Source organism: Piliocolobus tephrosceles, chromosome 3, assembly GCF_002776525.5.
Source record: "Piliocolobus tephrosceles isolate RC106 chromosome 3, ASM277652v3, whole genome shotgun sequence".
NCBI lineage: Eukaryota > Metazoa > Chordata > Mammalia > Primates > Cercopithecidae > Piliocolobus > Piliocolobus tephrosceles.
In genome coordinates this window covers 4390669-4405778 of record NC_045436.1, presented here as the reverse complement: position 1 = coordinate 4405778, position 15110 = coordinate 4390669, and the positions used below count along the sequence as shown (strand labels likewise).

Genomic DNA, 15110 nt, shown 5'->3' with positions numbered 1-15110 from the left:
AAGCCAGTATATCACTAATAAAAAAGCAAAATAAGAACAGCATGAGAGAAGAAAATTATAAGCCAGTATCATTCACGAACATAGATGCAAAAATCATAAAATATTAGCAAATGGAATCCAGGGGGGAATAAAAAATAATGGGTCATAACCAAACTGAGTGTATTTCATGAATGCAAATCTATATTGTTGAGAGATTTGTGGTAAAGTATTTAAGAGTAAATAATATATCTATAATTTTCCTTGAAATGGTTCCGAAGGGGAAAAAAGAGGGAGAAATGAAGCAAATATAGCAAAATGTTAGCAACTGTTGAACATATGTATCAAGAGGAACAGGAATGTTCACTGTCTAAACAGCAAAAAAACTTGGAAAAAATCATAAAGATAACTGAACTATGGTTAGACAAAATACCAGAGATAAACATTTGATATGTAATATTGAGTGAAAAAGCAAGCTGCCGAGACTACGTACAGAATGATGCCATTTTTATACAACTTAAAAACATGCAATACTGAAAGCAACATTGCTGAGATTAATATGTAACATATATGGTGAAACTATTTCTTAAAAAGGAAGGAAATGATGAACACAAAACCCCTAAGAGCTCCTCTTGGACCTGTGTTGAGGAGGCAGAGGGATGGGTAGGGAAAGAGCACTGACTGGTAAAGTTTTGCTTCTGAAATTAGGTAAGGGGCTCCCTGGTATTCATTTCCCCACTGTGCTTTACAATTCGTATATATGTTGTACGTACCTATCAAATATTACACGATAAATATGTAAAGTATATATTTTTCTGTAATACAGATATAATGAACCGATTTTATTGTCAAAACACAATCAGTATTCATTCAATACCTTCTGTGTGTCCAGGTTCTTCTAAGGAACTATTCTTTTTGTGAGGAACTTTCTATGGAAGCCATTTGGCCCACAGCTTTTGCAGATGGATCTGCTGCCCTGAGTACACTCGAATAACCAAGACCGCAAGTGGTCCCTCACTCCTCTAGAGTAGGTATTATATCACATATTCACTGTTAATTCTTAAGATTTCCTCCAAAGTCTCCTGGACGCTCAGAAGGTATTAATAAATGCCACAATACGATGGCCAAGTTTTCCTTCTCTTGGGAATCTGAATTGAGAGGTGCAGAGTTAGCCAGGCAGCCGGGAGCAGGAAATGCAGTTGAAACGAGGCATACACTGAGCAGCTGAGGAAGAACAGGAAAAAGTGACACACAAGCTGAACAGTAAGGATACAGAGGGTATGAGGCTGAGCAGACAGTAAAAGTTAAGAACAGGCCAGTTAGGATCACAAGCATACACAGAAAGCAACAGCAATGCCACCAAGGTATCCACAGAGTCCTTGAGAGAGACTGAAGACAGCTGCCAGTCACAGGGCTGCTGTTTCTAAGAGACCCGGCTGTACTGGTATTCCTAATCTTGGATGCCTATAAGGTCCTTTCACATTGGCCTCCATGTATCCTTAAAGTAACCCTTCCACCACCCTCTGCCAGTTCACTCTTATTTGAGCTACCTTTAGTGAGGATCTATTCCTGGCAACTGGGTATATGTTACACAGAAAATAAGTCTAGTTCCTCATTAGACTTATCCTACAGTGGCTGGGCACGGTGGCTCACACCTGTAATCCCAGCACTTTGGAAGGCCTACATGGCGAATCACTTGAGGTCAGGAGTTCAAGACCAACCTGGCCAACATGGTGAAACCCTGTCTCTACTAAAAATACAAAAATTAGCCAGATGTGGTGGCGGGTACCTGTAACCCCAGCTACTCAGGAGGCTGAGGCAGGAGAATGGCTTGAATCCGAGAGGCGGAGGTTGCAGTGAGCTGAGATCACACCACTGCACTACAACCTGAGTGACAGAGTGAGACTCCGTCTCAAAAAAAAAAGACTTATCCTACTGTGTGGTTTGGGTAGACTATGCCCTTAATTAGCATGATTTCTCAGGTATTCAGAATGAAAAAATGGGACAAGCCTTTAAAGAAATAAGAGAATTTTGGTAAGATAAATGTGGTATATACTACCTATTACTAACTTTTCTAGACCATTTGTAATTACTGCTATCTTAAGCAATGCCTGTTAACAGAGATGGGTGATAAATCATGTTTTAGGAATGAATATATCATGAATCAAGTCTTCTACCAGGTACCAACAAAAAACAACTAATAACATTACTGATCAAGTGACTCCCATAATTAGTTAAACTCACCATACCAGTCTCCATGTTAGGTGGATTAAGATAAGTATGTGGATTTCTAATGTAACCATCTTTGTATGGTTCATCTGGAAAGTGATAAGCATTAGACCTTTTGAAATAGGGTCTGTCATAAGGCAGATTGAAGAGATCATGTAACTCCTAAAATAAATCAGAATCAACGGAAAAAGAAAAAATGTTGGTGATTTAGATTCCTAGTCAATAAATAAACTAAAGATGTTATAAAACACAGAAAATTATATATGGGTTATAAAAGTTTGCAAACACTTATGGTTTAATTCAGTAACATCAAAGATAGTGAGAACTGAACTAAAACCAAGTAAGATTTATTTTCGTTTTCATCTGTATCTGGGTGGAAACTGGAAGGGAACAGAGAAAAATGAGTATAAATTGTTAGAGTAAGAGAACTGAGATAATTTTTAAATAATTATTATAACACAGTCTGTTAAAATACATCCAGGCTAAAGACTGGCTTTGAAATAGCCTTGTAAATGAGTAAATTATAATTAACAATAATTATATCAAAGTATTTTGAAAAATCGTGTCTAGAGTGCTTTACAAATATTTTATATTTTAAGTGGTAGTGATTAAGCTACACAGTAGAAGTTAGTGGTCTAAAACCAACCAATATGGCAGGAAAATAAATACACATACATGTTTAAAATGTGATATCTTCCCAACTGTATAAAAACATGTAATAGCTACTTTAAAATTTTGACATGTCCTTTATCATATCTTGTGCTCTAGCGGTTTGAAAATATCAGCTCCTGTAGCTGCCGCCACATACAGAGAGTCAGGGTATTACATCTCTCCCAAAGGACAGAAATTAGGAAGATGCTCCATGGTCTAATTTGATGGGTTCTAAGCAAGTCCACATACCAAAAAGATGTACTTCACAACCAGTCATTTTGCCAGTAAACCTCATTACTCTGAATACTGGTAATATTTTCTCCAAAATTCCTCTAATAAAGCCCAAATAACCTTACTTGTGGAGTATTACCATAAACCCTATTCTGAATTAGCATAAGTTATCATTTTCCTTCCCTAATTGTAATCTTGTCTCTTTCACAAACCTGGAAGTTACAGAAATTTGTTTACACCAGCTACTTTAGGTGTGTAAGTACCTTTTATTTCTATATTTCATTAGGGAAAAATATTAAAATTTCACAGAATATATGAACCACACCGAGCATTTAAAATTAAAATGTTACATACAGGTTCAACATAAGACTTTTTCACTAATACTACTTAAAGTTTCATGAGAACAGAAATTAAATAATGTGTAAAATGAACAGTCTAACTTCCACACTTTTAAGTTAAATCACAAAATACCTTCCATTTAGTGGAAATAATATATAATTAAATACAAAACGAATGATAGTCATTATTGTTTTTTTCTAAGAATAAATGAACCGGTTTTACCTTCCTATAGGCCTGCAGCTGGCCATCTGGTATTCCTGAAGGATAGGAAATTGTTACAAGATTTTTTTTCCCTGGTAATAAAAAGTGCAGTGGTTCAGGGACCACAATAGACGTTCCTTTCATATATTTCAAAATACATTTTTCCATGTCAGTTAGTTGATTATGAATTGCATCAACTAGGAGTTTACGAACTCTGTGGGGGAAAACATATAAGGGTATTAACAAAAGTTATAGTGGCTACAATAAAGAAAAGTACAGAACTAATATATTCTTAATATAGTAAAAAACTTGATTGGACCAGGTTTGCTAAAGGAAGTCTGAATTATGCATTATAAAAGAAACTGTGTATTTGCTCTTGTGGATAAAGGGAAATCCTCCAGGTTTTAGCATGCTACCCACCCTACTTCCTCCAAATAACCATTTAATCAATAGATGGCTCTTAGGTTAATAATAAACGAGGAGAAAATCACACCTTAGGTATGCCTACAGGATACAGAAACATGGGTTTGGGGAAGGGCCCTGATTTAAATGTGGCAGTGGTACTACAAAAATACTTACTTTCCCCATGTTTCTTCTGGAGCAACAGATATAACTGCGTCGACCGGTAAAGTCATATTAACATAATGGTGTCCTCCGCTTTCCCTTTCAATGATGGGCGTTACAGCTGCCAGGGAGGTTGACATTTCCAGCATAAGATCTATATTTACTATTTGATGCTATATAGATAAACAGGAATAGTCAACTTGTAGTACATTAAACACTAAATATAAAGAGTAAGTAAAAAGACTTTTCAAAAATGTATTTTTATTAAGAAAAAAAATTTAAGACTAGTCAAGTACAGTAGTGAAAAGGGGGAAAGAGTAGAGAACAAGGAGCTCAATCTGTAATTGGCTGTGAATGATCAAGTGAGATAACCCACTACCCCCAGACCAGCCAGGAAAAGGACTTTTAAAGGATAGTGTATAAAGCGGCACTACAGTAAAAAGATTAAAAGCACAAGTATTATTTTAAAAAGAAATTACTTTCTGCTTCAAAATAATGTGGGGAGAGGGATTAAGAAGTAAAGATGAAATCAGACCAGCCATGTGTTGATAAACATTAAAGTCACGCATAGGTTCACTGGGGTTCATTACATGATTCTCTCCACTTTTATATTGATTTAAAATTTTTAAAAAATCAAATGAACATAAAATAACCACACACCAAAGGAACTTTTAAACATATAACTATATACCCCGGTCTAACACATAAATAACTATAAACGAATACTGAATTCTACTTTGTAGGTTTGATTTTTACAGGGGTATGGAACAATTCTGAAATTTACATTAAACAAATTTTGCAAAATACTGAGGATCCTGGGAGACAGACTTCTCACTGGGAAAAGGTCAAGCACTTCAGGGTTGAAGTGGAACTGGAGGTATCAATGTGATTTACACAGATAAAAATGAATGTGTTGTGTGTGTGTGTGTGTGTGTGGACAGTATAAATGTCTAAAAGTTTGTGCCCGTGGAAAAATGACTGATTCCCCAGCTAGAACAGGGAAAGCACATGTTGCACCTGGAACATCTGATGGAAAAAAGTAGGAAGTGCCCAAAATTACAATGTTAGAAAGGCACTGGAGCCAGCTTGAAGAAGCTTCTATTGGCCAAATCTTGGAAAATGTGAGCATCAAAATAACTAATGATAGTACCAGATTATAAACTACTGCATAAAATAAGAATCCATGGCAGATAATACAGAAGGAAATGATAGATTTAGAAAAATCACCACTTTGTAATCACCAGGTTAATATTGGATCCTGGCAAAAATTATCAATGGATGCTAAAAGTGATGGGTAAAAATCTGATGAGGACTAAAGTAAAATACATATGTAGTATCAAAGTTTTTTCCCACAAGATACTAAATTATAAGGGAAAAAAACAGTACCTTTACCACGGAGAAAACTGGTGGATGCCATCTTAAGTAAGTGAAGTTAACCTCACCAATAATAGGGACAGACTGATAACTGTTTCTCTTTCATATGATGTGCTGAGGTCACAACATTGCTTCTGTGGTATCCTTGCCAATAATGCATGACCCAACTCTAACAGCAAGGAAGTATAAAACAAATCCAAAAGGAGGAACAGTCTTAAAAAGAACTCACCCCGGCCGGGCACGGTGGCTCAAGCCTGTAATCCTAGCACTTTGGGAGGCCGAGACGGGTGGATCACGAGGTCAGGAGATCGAGACTATCCTGGCTAACACGGTGAAACCCTGTCTCTACTAAAAAATACAAAAAACTAGCTGGGCGTGGTGGCGGGTGCCTGTAGTCCCAGCTACTCGGGAGGCTGAGGCAGGAAAATTGCGTGAACCCGGGAAGCGGAGCTTGCAGTGAGCGGAGATCTGGCCACTGCACTCCAGCCTGGGCAACAGAGCAAGACTCTGTCTCAAAAAAAAAAGAACTCACCTGTACCTCTCAAAATGTCAAGCTCCAACTACTGGTAATTTTCAAATCATTGCATCCAGCCTGTAATTATTTTGTGCATTCCACATCTGTAAATCTAACAGCTCATCTGTACATCTTACTGAGGTCTTAAACATGGCCCAAACCAACTTCATGTCCTCCTCACCTTCCATCTTTACCCACGCAAGAAACTGATCTTGCCAGTTAGTTTCCAAGCAGAACCCATGGTGTCCCTAAATATCTCTTGTATCCAATCCCTTTGCTGTATTTCCATAGCTAGTTAGGCCTCTTCTAAAGAGGCCTGTGCCTACCTCTCCAGCCTTATGTCCACCCATTCTCCCTCTACTAGCCTGGAAACACTGTAGTCATATTAACTTTTTACAACTTCGTGCCTTGAAGAAGCATCTCCATTTTTTATCTTCAACATCTGTTAAAGTTTGTGGCACATGGCATGTACTCAGTAATATTGGTTCAAAAATCAACAGAACCAGCCAGGTGCAGTGGCTCATGCCTGTAATTCCAGCACTTTGGGAGCCCGAGGCAGGTGGATCACCTGAGGTCAGGAGTTTGAGACCAGCCCGTCCAACATGGTGAAATCCTGTCTCTACTAAAAATACAAAAATTAGCCAGGCATGGTGGCGGGCACCTGTAGTCCCAGATACTCAGAAGGCTGAGGCAGGAGAATCGCTTGAACCTGGGAGGCGCAGGTTGCAGTGAGCCGAGATTGTGCCATGGGACTCGAGCCTGGGCAACAAGAGTGAAATTCCATCTGAAAACACACACACACACACACACACACACACACACACACACGCAACAGAACCAAGAGTAGTGTGAAGAAAAATAAACCATTTACTATTTATTTTATGTGGCACAGTGTGTTGCTCTGTCATGATTCAGAATGCCTCGATTTAATTTAAATAATTTATAAATGTATTCAGGCTGTTTTATTTTCGTGGGAGCAGAGAAGGCATTACAATAACAACCCTTTTGAGATTATGTATTATAATGAGACAAAAGCTGAGATACGTAAGACAAATATAACTTTTGGCAAGTCATTTAATCTTTTTGGACATCAATATTCTGACCTATGATAAGAGGGTTAGATTAAATTATTTCTAAGGCTGCACTCAGTTCCAAATTCAAAGATTTAACATTTTTATCAGTAGAGAAGACAGATGGTTTGCTTACCATGTCTGATAACTTTTTGTCCTTCTTTCTCATGAATTTTCGTTTTATATCTTCTTCCGGCTCAAATCTAAATTTTTAATACACAAAGACATTTATAATATGAAATGATGTTTTGAAAACATTTCTAGAAATCTTCAAACGTACTCACTGAATAAAGCGCAGTATGTTCTTACAAGCAGAAGCATCAGTCAGTTCTCCAGGAATGGTGTTTATGTCACTGCTAGGCCATATATACACTGAACTGTGGCAAATTCTGAACACAAGGGCGTTTGAAGAAAGCTTGGTTGACAGGTCACTCAACACATGTTTCAGTGCCTTCTTGAGAAAAATTTCTAAATTAAATATAAATAGAAGTTAAGAAAAACAAATTTTTCAACATGAATGGTTCCAAACATACACAAAAGTAGAGCATAGTAAAACTCTCAATACCCATTCCCCATATTCAATAATTATTTAAAAATTTTTTGCCTATCTTTTTAAAAACTTGAGACAAAATTCACAGACCATAAAATTCATTCTTTTAAAGCAATTTAGGGCTTTTAGTATATTCATAAGGTTTTATAATCATCACTAATTCTAGAACATTTTCATCACTCCAAAAAGAAACCCTGTACTTACCAGCAGTCATTTCTCATTCCCCCCACTTTTCTCAAGTTGAAAATTTTCTGATTTACCTCCTACGTCTTTTTTTTTTTCTTTTCTTTTTTTTTTGAGACAGAGTCTCACTCTGTCACCCAGGCTGGAGTGCAGTGGCGCAAACTGGGCTCACTGCAAGCTCCACCTCCCGGGTTCACGCCTTTCTCCTGTCTCAGCCTCCCAAGTAGCTGGGTCTACAGGTGCCCGCCACCACACCCGGCTAATTTTTGTATTTTTAGTAGAGACGGGGTTTCATCGTGTTAGCCAGGATGGTCTCGATCCCCCGACCTCATGATCCACCTGCCCCGGCCTCCCAAAGTGCTGGGATTACAGGTGTGAGCCACCGCGCCCAGCCCTCCTACATCTTTTCTAATTTGCACATGGTACTCCATGGGCTGGTGGAGATGCTGGAACACAATATCCAACTTTAAATCCCGTTCAATCCACTTACTAACTATATGATCTTAGTTTTTATCTCTCAGCTTCTTTGCAAAATGCAAAGAATTTCAGCATACTACCCGTGACAATTATTATTAACCTACTTTTTTCTTTATGGATTTGCCTATTCTGGACATTTCACATAAGTGGAATCATACACTATGTGACTTTTTGTGTCTGGCTTCTTTCACTCGGCATAATGTTTCACCTGTATTGTAGCATGAATCAGTATTTCATTCCTTTTTATGGCAGGATAATATTCCATTGTGTGGATACACCAATTTTGTTATTCATTCATAAACTGATGTACATTTGTTTCCACTATTTGACTATCATGTATATGCTGCCATGAACATTTGTGCATAAGTTCAGTTTCTGTGTGGATGTGTTTTCAATTATCTTGGGTGATCACCCAGAGTAGAATTTCTGAGTCACACGGCAACTCTCTGTTTAACACTTTCAGGAATGGCCAAGCTGTTTTCAGCAGCCGCACCTTTTTATATTCCCATCAGTAATGTATAAGATTCTAATTACTATTAAAATAATGTACTACTTATAGCAATAAAACTATTGAGTGAAATTTAAATGTCTTAGTTCTTTTTCTCCTTGGACTATATCCCACTACGCCTATATAATCGAAGTTCTGTGTTCTTAAGTCACAGTTGGTTTTTCTTCCTCTGTATGGTTATGTCACCAACATGATATTTGCTTTAGTTTGTTTTTGTTTTCAAGGATTTCGTTTCAATGGACTTTTTAAAAAATGTTTGAATGTTCAAAAAATTCGAGTATTTCAATATTTTTGAATACTCGACATATTCAATTTGGAAACATTTTTATGTTTCCAAAGTCAAAACAATATAAGAAGATACAATCAAAGGGGACAATCTTTAAATACTCGCCTTAGCCTTACATTCCTAAATCCTAAGCCTATTTAACCTTGTAGTGAAATACTTATTCAATGACCTGATTCTGCTCAAAAAGTATTTAAAAAATAAATAAATAAATAATGTCCACACTGGTATCTTGATAAATAAATACTTTGGGGCTATCATAGAGAAGAGATTATTCGTAACCAATCAGATATTAAAATATCTTGATATGTTTCAGAAAGCAGAATTTAAAGATTTTCAGTTGCACTACAAAAGACAAATATAATTTTAAATTAGCTTCTGTTTATCCCTAAAGGACTATTTGGTAAAGTTACCTAAAAAAAACTGTGAAGCCTTTAAAGTTAAGCATGTCCATTCTCTATATTTTCATTAATGAGAGTCCCTTTGTTGAGTGTTGACAGAGTTCGATTATGGAGGAGGAATACCATAAGTCAGAAGACAAGTTCAAATATATTAATTACTAGGTAAAAAGTATCTGTAGTCCTTGTTTACATTTGATTATTGGATTATCGACTGATTAATGGATTAATTTTACTTTGGAATAAGATTATAGTAAAGTATGTTTTCAGTTTACATCAAGTTGTGAAACGTAAGATTTTATCCATAAAGTAACATTTTAGTAAAAAACTAACAAACATAGGCCTGAAAATGAGTGATTTAGTCCTTATAAAATGGTTCTCATATTAATGGCACATTCGAATTACCTAGAAAGCTTACTGATGCCTGGGTCTCTGTCCCAGAAATGTAGTTTAATATAGTCTGGTGGTAGGGATGCAAATGTGGACCAAAACTGAGAACAATATATTGGTTGAAGGGATGGGTGGAAAAGAATATTCTGCACCCTCTCCCTTCCACGGGGCTAGGAAAGGATGGCCAGCTGCAATCTCCTTCAAGGACTGCTGGTATCTCATCGCTTTAGGTGCCTGTCCCCTCCAAATTTCATGTTGAAATGGGATCCCCAGTGTTGGAAGTGACGCCTGGTGGGAGGCGTTTGAATCATGGTCCCTCACGAATGGCTTGGTGCCATCCTCACAGTAGTAAGAGTGAGTTCTCACTCTTATCAGTTCACAAAAGAGCTGGTTCTTTAAAACAGCCTGGCACCTCCTCCCCTCTCTTTTGCTCCTTCTTTTGCCATGTGATACACTGCCCCCTCCTTTGCCTTCTACCATGATTGAAAGTTTCCTGAGCCTCACCAGAAGCAGATACTGGCACTATGCTTTTTGTACAGTCTGCAGAACTGTGAGCCAAATAAATCTCTTCTTTATAAATTACCCAGTCACAGGCATTCCTTTAGAGTGATGCAAAACAGACTAATATAGTACTTTTCACTCCTTATCTTTCTGAAGTGCTCGTGGCTTCTGGCACCACCAATTGTACTTTCCATGAGTGATTCCATTTATTATGACGGTGTTAACTATCATCCTTCGGAGACATGACATTCTCTAGCTCCAACTCCGACCACACTCTTCTAAATTTCTGACTCAGCCAAATGCCTGTTGGGAATCTGTACTTGACCTCCCACTGGCATCAAATGAAACAAAATCTCAAACACAGCTCATCCCATTCCTCCTGATGTTCTTTTTTTTTTTTTTGCGACGGAGTCACGCTCTGTCGCCCAGGCTGGAGTGCAGTGGCCGGTTCTCAGCTCACTGCAAGCTCCGCCTCCCGGGTTTACACCATTCTCCTGCCTCAGCCTCCCGAGTAGCTGGGACTACAGGCTCCCGGCACCTCGCCCGGCTAGTTTTTTTTGTATTTTTTGGTAGAGACGGGGTTTCACCCTGTAGGCCAGGATGGTCTCGATCTCCTGACCTCGTGATCCACCCGTCTCGGCCTCCCAAAGTGCTGGGATTACAGGCTTGAGCCACCGCGCCCGGCCCCTCCTGATGTTCTTTATCTCAGTTTGTGACTGTCGTTCAAGTCACCAACAGGAAGACATCCTAGAATTTGCTTCATATAAACCCTGTTGATTTTTCTCCCATAGAGTTCTTGTACTCACCCCCATATAATGTAGTATTTAAGACAGTAGGTTCTGGAGACTCAGGATTATATATACAACTGCAAGTCTGTAATGTACCATTCTTGATGCACATTTACAATATGCTCATGTGTGACAATTAATGAAGAGGGGAGTAAAGTTTCTTAAGAAAGGGAACATCTTTTTCTAATCTGCACAGAGGTGCACCATGGGCTGGTGGGTGTGCTGGAACACAGTGTCTAAGTGTAAGTCCCATTTAATGTACTTACTAACAATATAATCTCAGTTCATCCTATCTCTCACTCAGCTTCATTTGCAAAATGGAGATAATATCAGTAAATTTCACTATCAATTTTCTAATAAAAAAGAATTTTTCAGAAGACCTACCATTGGGAGTAGCTAGCTGAAAAGCTAAATCAAGGCCTCCTCTTATTCTGAAGAGTATATCCATACTTTCTGAAATCACCTAGAACAAATAGATATAAAGACAAACTCCCTTGTAAAACAAAACAAACTCATTTTCACATAAATTAGAATCTAATTGAGTTTAGTGTTAAGACATCAATTAATCTTGATTCTTCAAATTATTTCATGAGTTAATTCATGGAAAAAATGAAAACAAAAGCAACTCCAAAATTTTAAATCAGGGGTTCTCAACCTTTGTTCTGTACTGAAATCACCCGGGGAGCTTGAAATACTGATACCTGGGCTGTACTCCCAGAGATTCTGATTAATTGGTCTAAGGGGTAGGCCTAGGCACAAGGATTTTTTTTTTTCTTTTTTTTTTTTTGAGACAGGGTGTCACTCTGTCACCCAGGCTGGAGTGCAGTGGCACAATCTCAGCTCACTGCAAACTCCGCCACCTGGGTTTAAGAGATTCTCCTGCCTCAGACTCCCGTGTAGCTGAGATTACAGGCATGCACTACCACGCCTGGCTACTTTTGTATTTTTAGTAAAGACAGGATCTCAGAATATTGGCCAGGTTGGTCTTCAACTCCTGGTCTCAAGTGATCTGCCCGTCTCGGCCGCCCAAAGTGCTGGGATTGCAGGCGTGAGCTAGCGCACCCAGCTGGCACAGGGATATTTGAAAGTACCCTATGCCCCCATGCCAGGGATTCTAATGTGAACAGTTGAGAACTACTGCTTTAAGACCATCTTTCTAAATTATAATCTTGACAGATTTAACAATGACAATAAAACATCAACGGTAAAGAACTAGTTTAAGAATGTGACAAGGCACTGAACCTAATATGAGAATACCAGGGAGTCAAGACAATGAGAGGAAACTAATACTGAGGGTGGGATATCGACTGGTGGAATTCTTCAGAGAATACAGCAGGAAGAATCAAAGGTTTATATTCATAGGCTTGATCTAGCGATATGCATTTAGAATCTTAGACTTAGTCTCAGAAAAATCTGAAAACCACACAAAGATTCAGGTATACGGATATTAACTGCCAACAACAGGAGATTGGTTTTAAAAAACTGAATATCATATAGCCATAAGAAAACCATGTTTTTGCTGAAAATTAAAAGGCACAGGACAATGCTTACAACTTATAAAGGGAAAAGAGCACGTGCAAAATGGAGCAGATCAGTTCTTAACTTGGATCCATATGCTGAGTTTCAGTTGGTTGATGATATATGACAACTGACATGTATCATTGTGTATGTACATATATACACACAGATACACATATTCATACATATCTACATATATACACACACACGACAGAGAGAGACGGGAAGGGAGCAAAGAGACGGGGAGATTTCTTTTGGGAAGAGGTTTCAAAATTTCATCAGATTCTCAAAACATCTCTCAAACAGACTGAAGAACCACAGTACACACTAAGACCCCTATTTTGAAATAAATGAATGAGTACTAACATTTACTGAGCTCTTCAAATGTAAAAAGCAGGTAGGGTGCAGTGGCTCACGCCTGTAATCCCAACACTTTGGGAGGCGGAGGGAGGAGGATCACTTTGAGCCCAGGAGTTACAGACCAGACTGGGCAACATAGGAAGGCCCCCATCTCTAAAAAAAAAAAAAAAAAAAAAAATTTAGCTGAGTGTGGTGGCCTGCACCTGTAGTCCCAGCTACTCCGGAGGTTGAGGTGGGAGGACTGCTTGGGCCTGGGAGGTCAATGCTGCAGTGAGCCATGATCACACCACTGCACTCCAGCCTGAGCAACAGAGCAAGATCTTGCCTCCAAAAAATAAAATAAAAAAAAACATGTAAAAGGCACTATGCCAAACATACATACTCACTCCAATCCTCAGAACAGTATTAAATAGGTACCAACACAATTTTTCTCATTTTACAAATCCTTTGTCACATTTCTAAAAGTGTTTTTGTTTATTCTAAAATTGTAATCTGCTGAAAGATCATATACCCTTTGTCCCAATTCTACTTCTGGGAATTTATTCTAAGGAAACAATCAAGGAAGTTCGGGACAAATTCAGCTTCAATGTTGTCCATTTATTCTACTGTTGTTCATCACAGAAAAATAAACGGAAACCACTTAAATAGCTATTAATAAGAAGTCAGTTAAATAAAGAATACTACCATACAAACTAGTATGTACCCATTTAAATAAAAAATATTTAAAGATACTGAAGATAAAAGACAGGAAAGAGCACATTTTAACTCTGCTACTGACTGTATAATTTTACACAATTTAACTCGTCACTTAAGTCTGTTTCTCTTCTGTAAAACTGAAAAACTACACAACTTCCCAGGGTTGTTATGAAGATTCCGTAAGACATCCTTCATTAAAGCACTAGTCTTCCTAGACTTCCGATTTAGCTGAGATACTCTCTGAAGAAATAATACTGAAGCTGAGATCTGAAGGGGGAGTGAAGGTGCAAGAGCCCATTCCAGGCAGGGGCATCGATGAGTGAAGATCTGGTTAAAAGACCACGTAGGTGAATACCCCAGATGGTTAGATCTCAAGGCCAAGGATGGTAAGAGTGGAGACAGTGACAATAGACAGACGTTTAGAACTAGAATCTACAGGACTTGATCATTGATTGCACGTCCGGGAGTTGAGAAGAGGGAGATGTCAATGATGATTTCCAGATTTTGGGCAGGCACAACAGGATGTATGGTGGTGCCATTTAGAGAGTTGTGGGTTCCTGGAGGAAGAGCAGGTGTGGGCTGTGGAGAGGTGGAAATGCTCAGTTTGGAACTTGCTGAGTTAGAAATACATATGAGCTATCCAAATGGAGGCACGGTTAGCAGATTTGTGGGTGTGGAGCTCAGAAGAAAGGTCTAACTTAGAGATAAAATTTTAGGAGAACGCATAGCGTGTAAAGCATCCCTGAAGAGCACCAACATTTAGGATAGGGATTGGAGAACCCTGCTGAGCAATGAGACAGGAGGGAAACCAGGGGAGGGAAACACCACGGAAACTAGGGGAATATAATATAGAAGAAAGTTGCGCCTGTCTTTCCCAGGTTAAGCCCTTCGTGCAAGGCTTCAAAAACGCCGAAAAGTCTCTCAAAATGCTTTCACAAAGAGGAGCAGCAAGGGGTGCGTGTCCAAAGTGGCCGAGGCGGGGTGCACACTTGTATGGGACACTTTCCCTCCGGCCCAGCGCGGAGACAGGCGAACCGGAGGGCCGCCCAGCCCACGGAGCTTGCAGCTGCCATCTTGGGCCCCGGCAGGACCAGCTCCTTTCAGGAGCCCTGCTCGTGGCGGCTGCCAAAGTCCAGGGAAAAACACAGGGATCGGTGACTAGCAGAGATACTCACCATGTCCGCGACGTGGCGGTGACAGGGACGAGGACGCCTGCCCAAAGGTTCCGGAGGACGGCCCTGAAGTGGCGTCACCGCACGGTCGAGGGGCGGGGCCCGGGCGGACCAACTACAACTCCCGACATGCTCGG

At 39.1% G+C, this 15110-nt stretch overlaps 1 protein-coding gene across 1 annotated transcript in view; it reads right to left on the bottom strand.

Annotated features, from left to right (window-relative positions):
* The window catches only part of UFSP2 (UFM1 specific peptidase 2), a 26927-nt gene extending 11817 nt beyond the window's left edge, over positions 1 to 15110 (bottom strand). Inside the window, exons 1-7 of the mRNA XM_023220992.3 lie at positions 14977 to 15110; positions 11612 to 11690; positions 7434 to 7617; positions 7286 to 7352; positions 4207 to 4364; positions 3649 to 3841; positions 2221 to 2367 (exon numbers count right to left, since the gene is read on the bottom strand). Coding sequence (XP_023076760.2) covers positions 2221 to 2367; positions 3649 to 3841; positions 4207 to 4364; positions 7286 to 7352; positions 7434 to 7617; positions 11612 to 11690; positions 14977 to 14979 — 831 coding nt within the window. The 5' untranslated portion in view covers positions 14980 to 15110. The remainder of the gene's footprint in view (positions 1 to 2220; positions 2368 to 3648; positions 3842 to 4206; positions 4365 to 7285; positions 7353 to 7433; positions 7618 to 11611; positions 11691 to 14976) is intronic.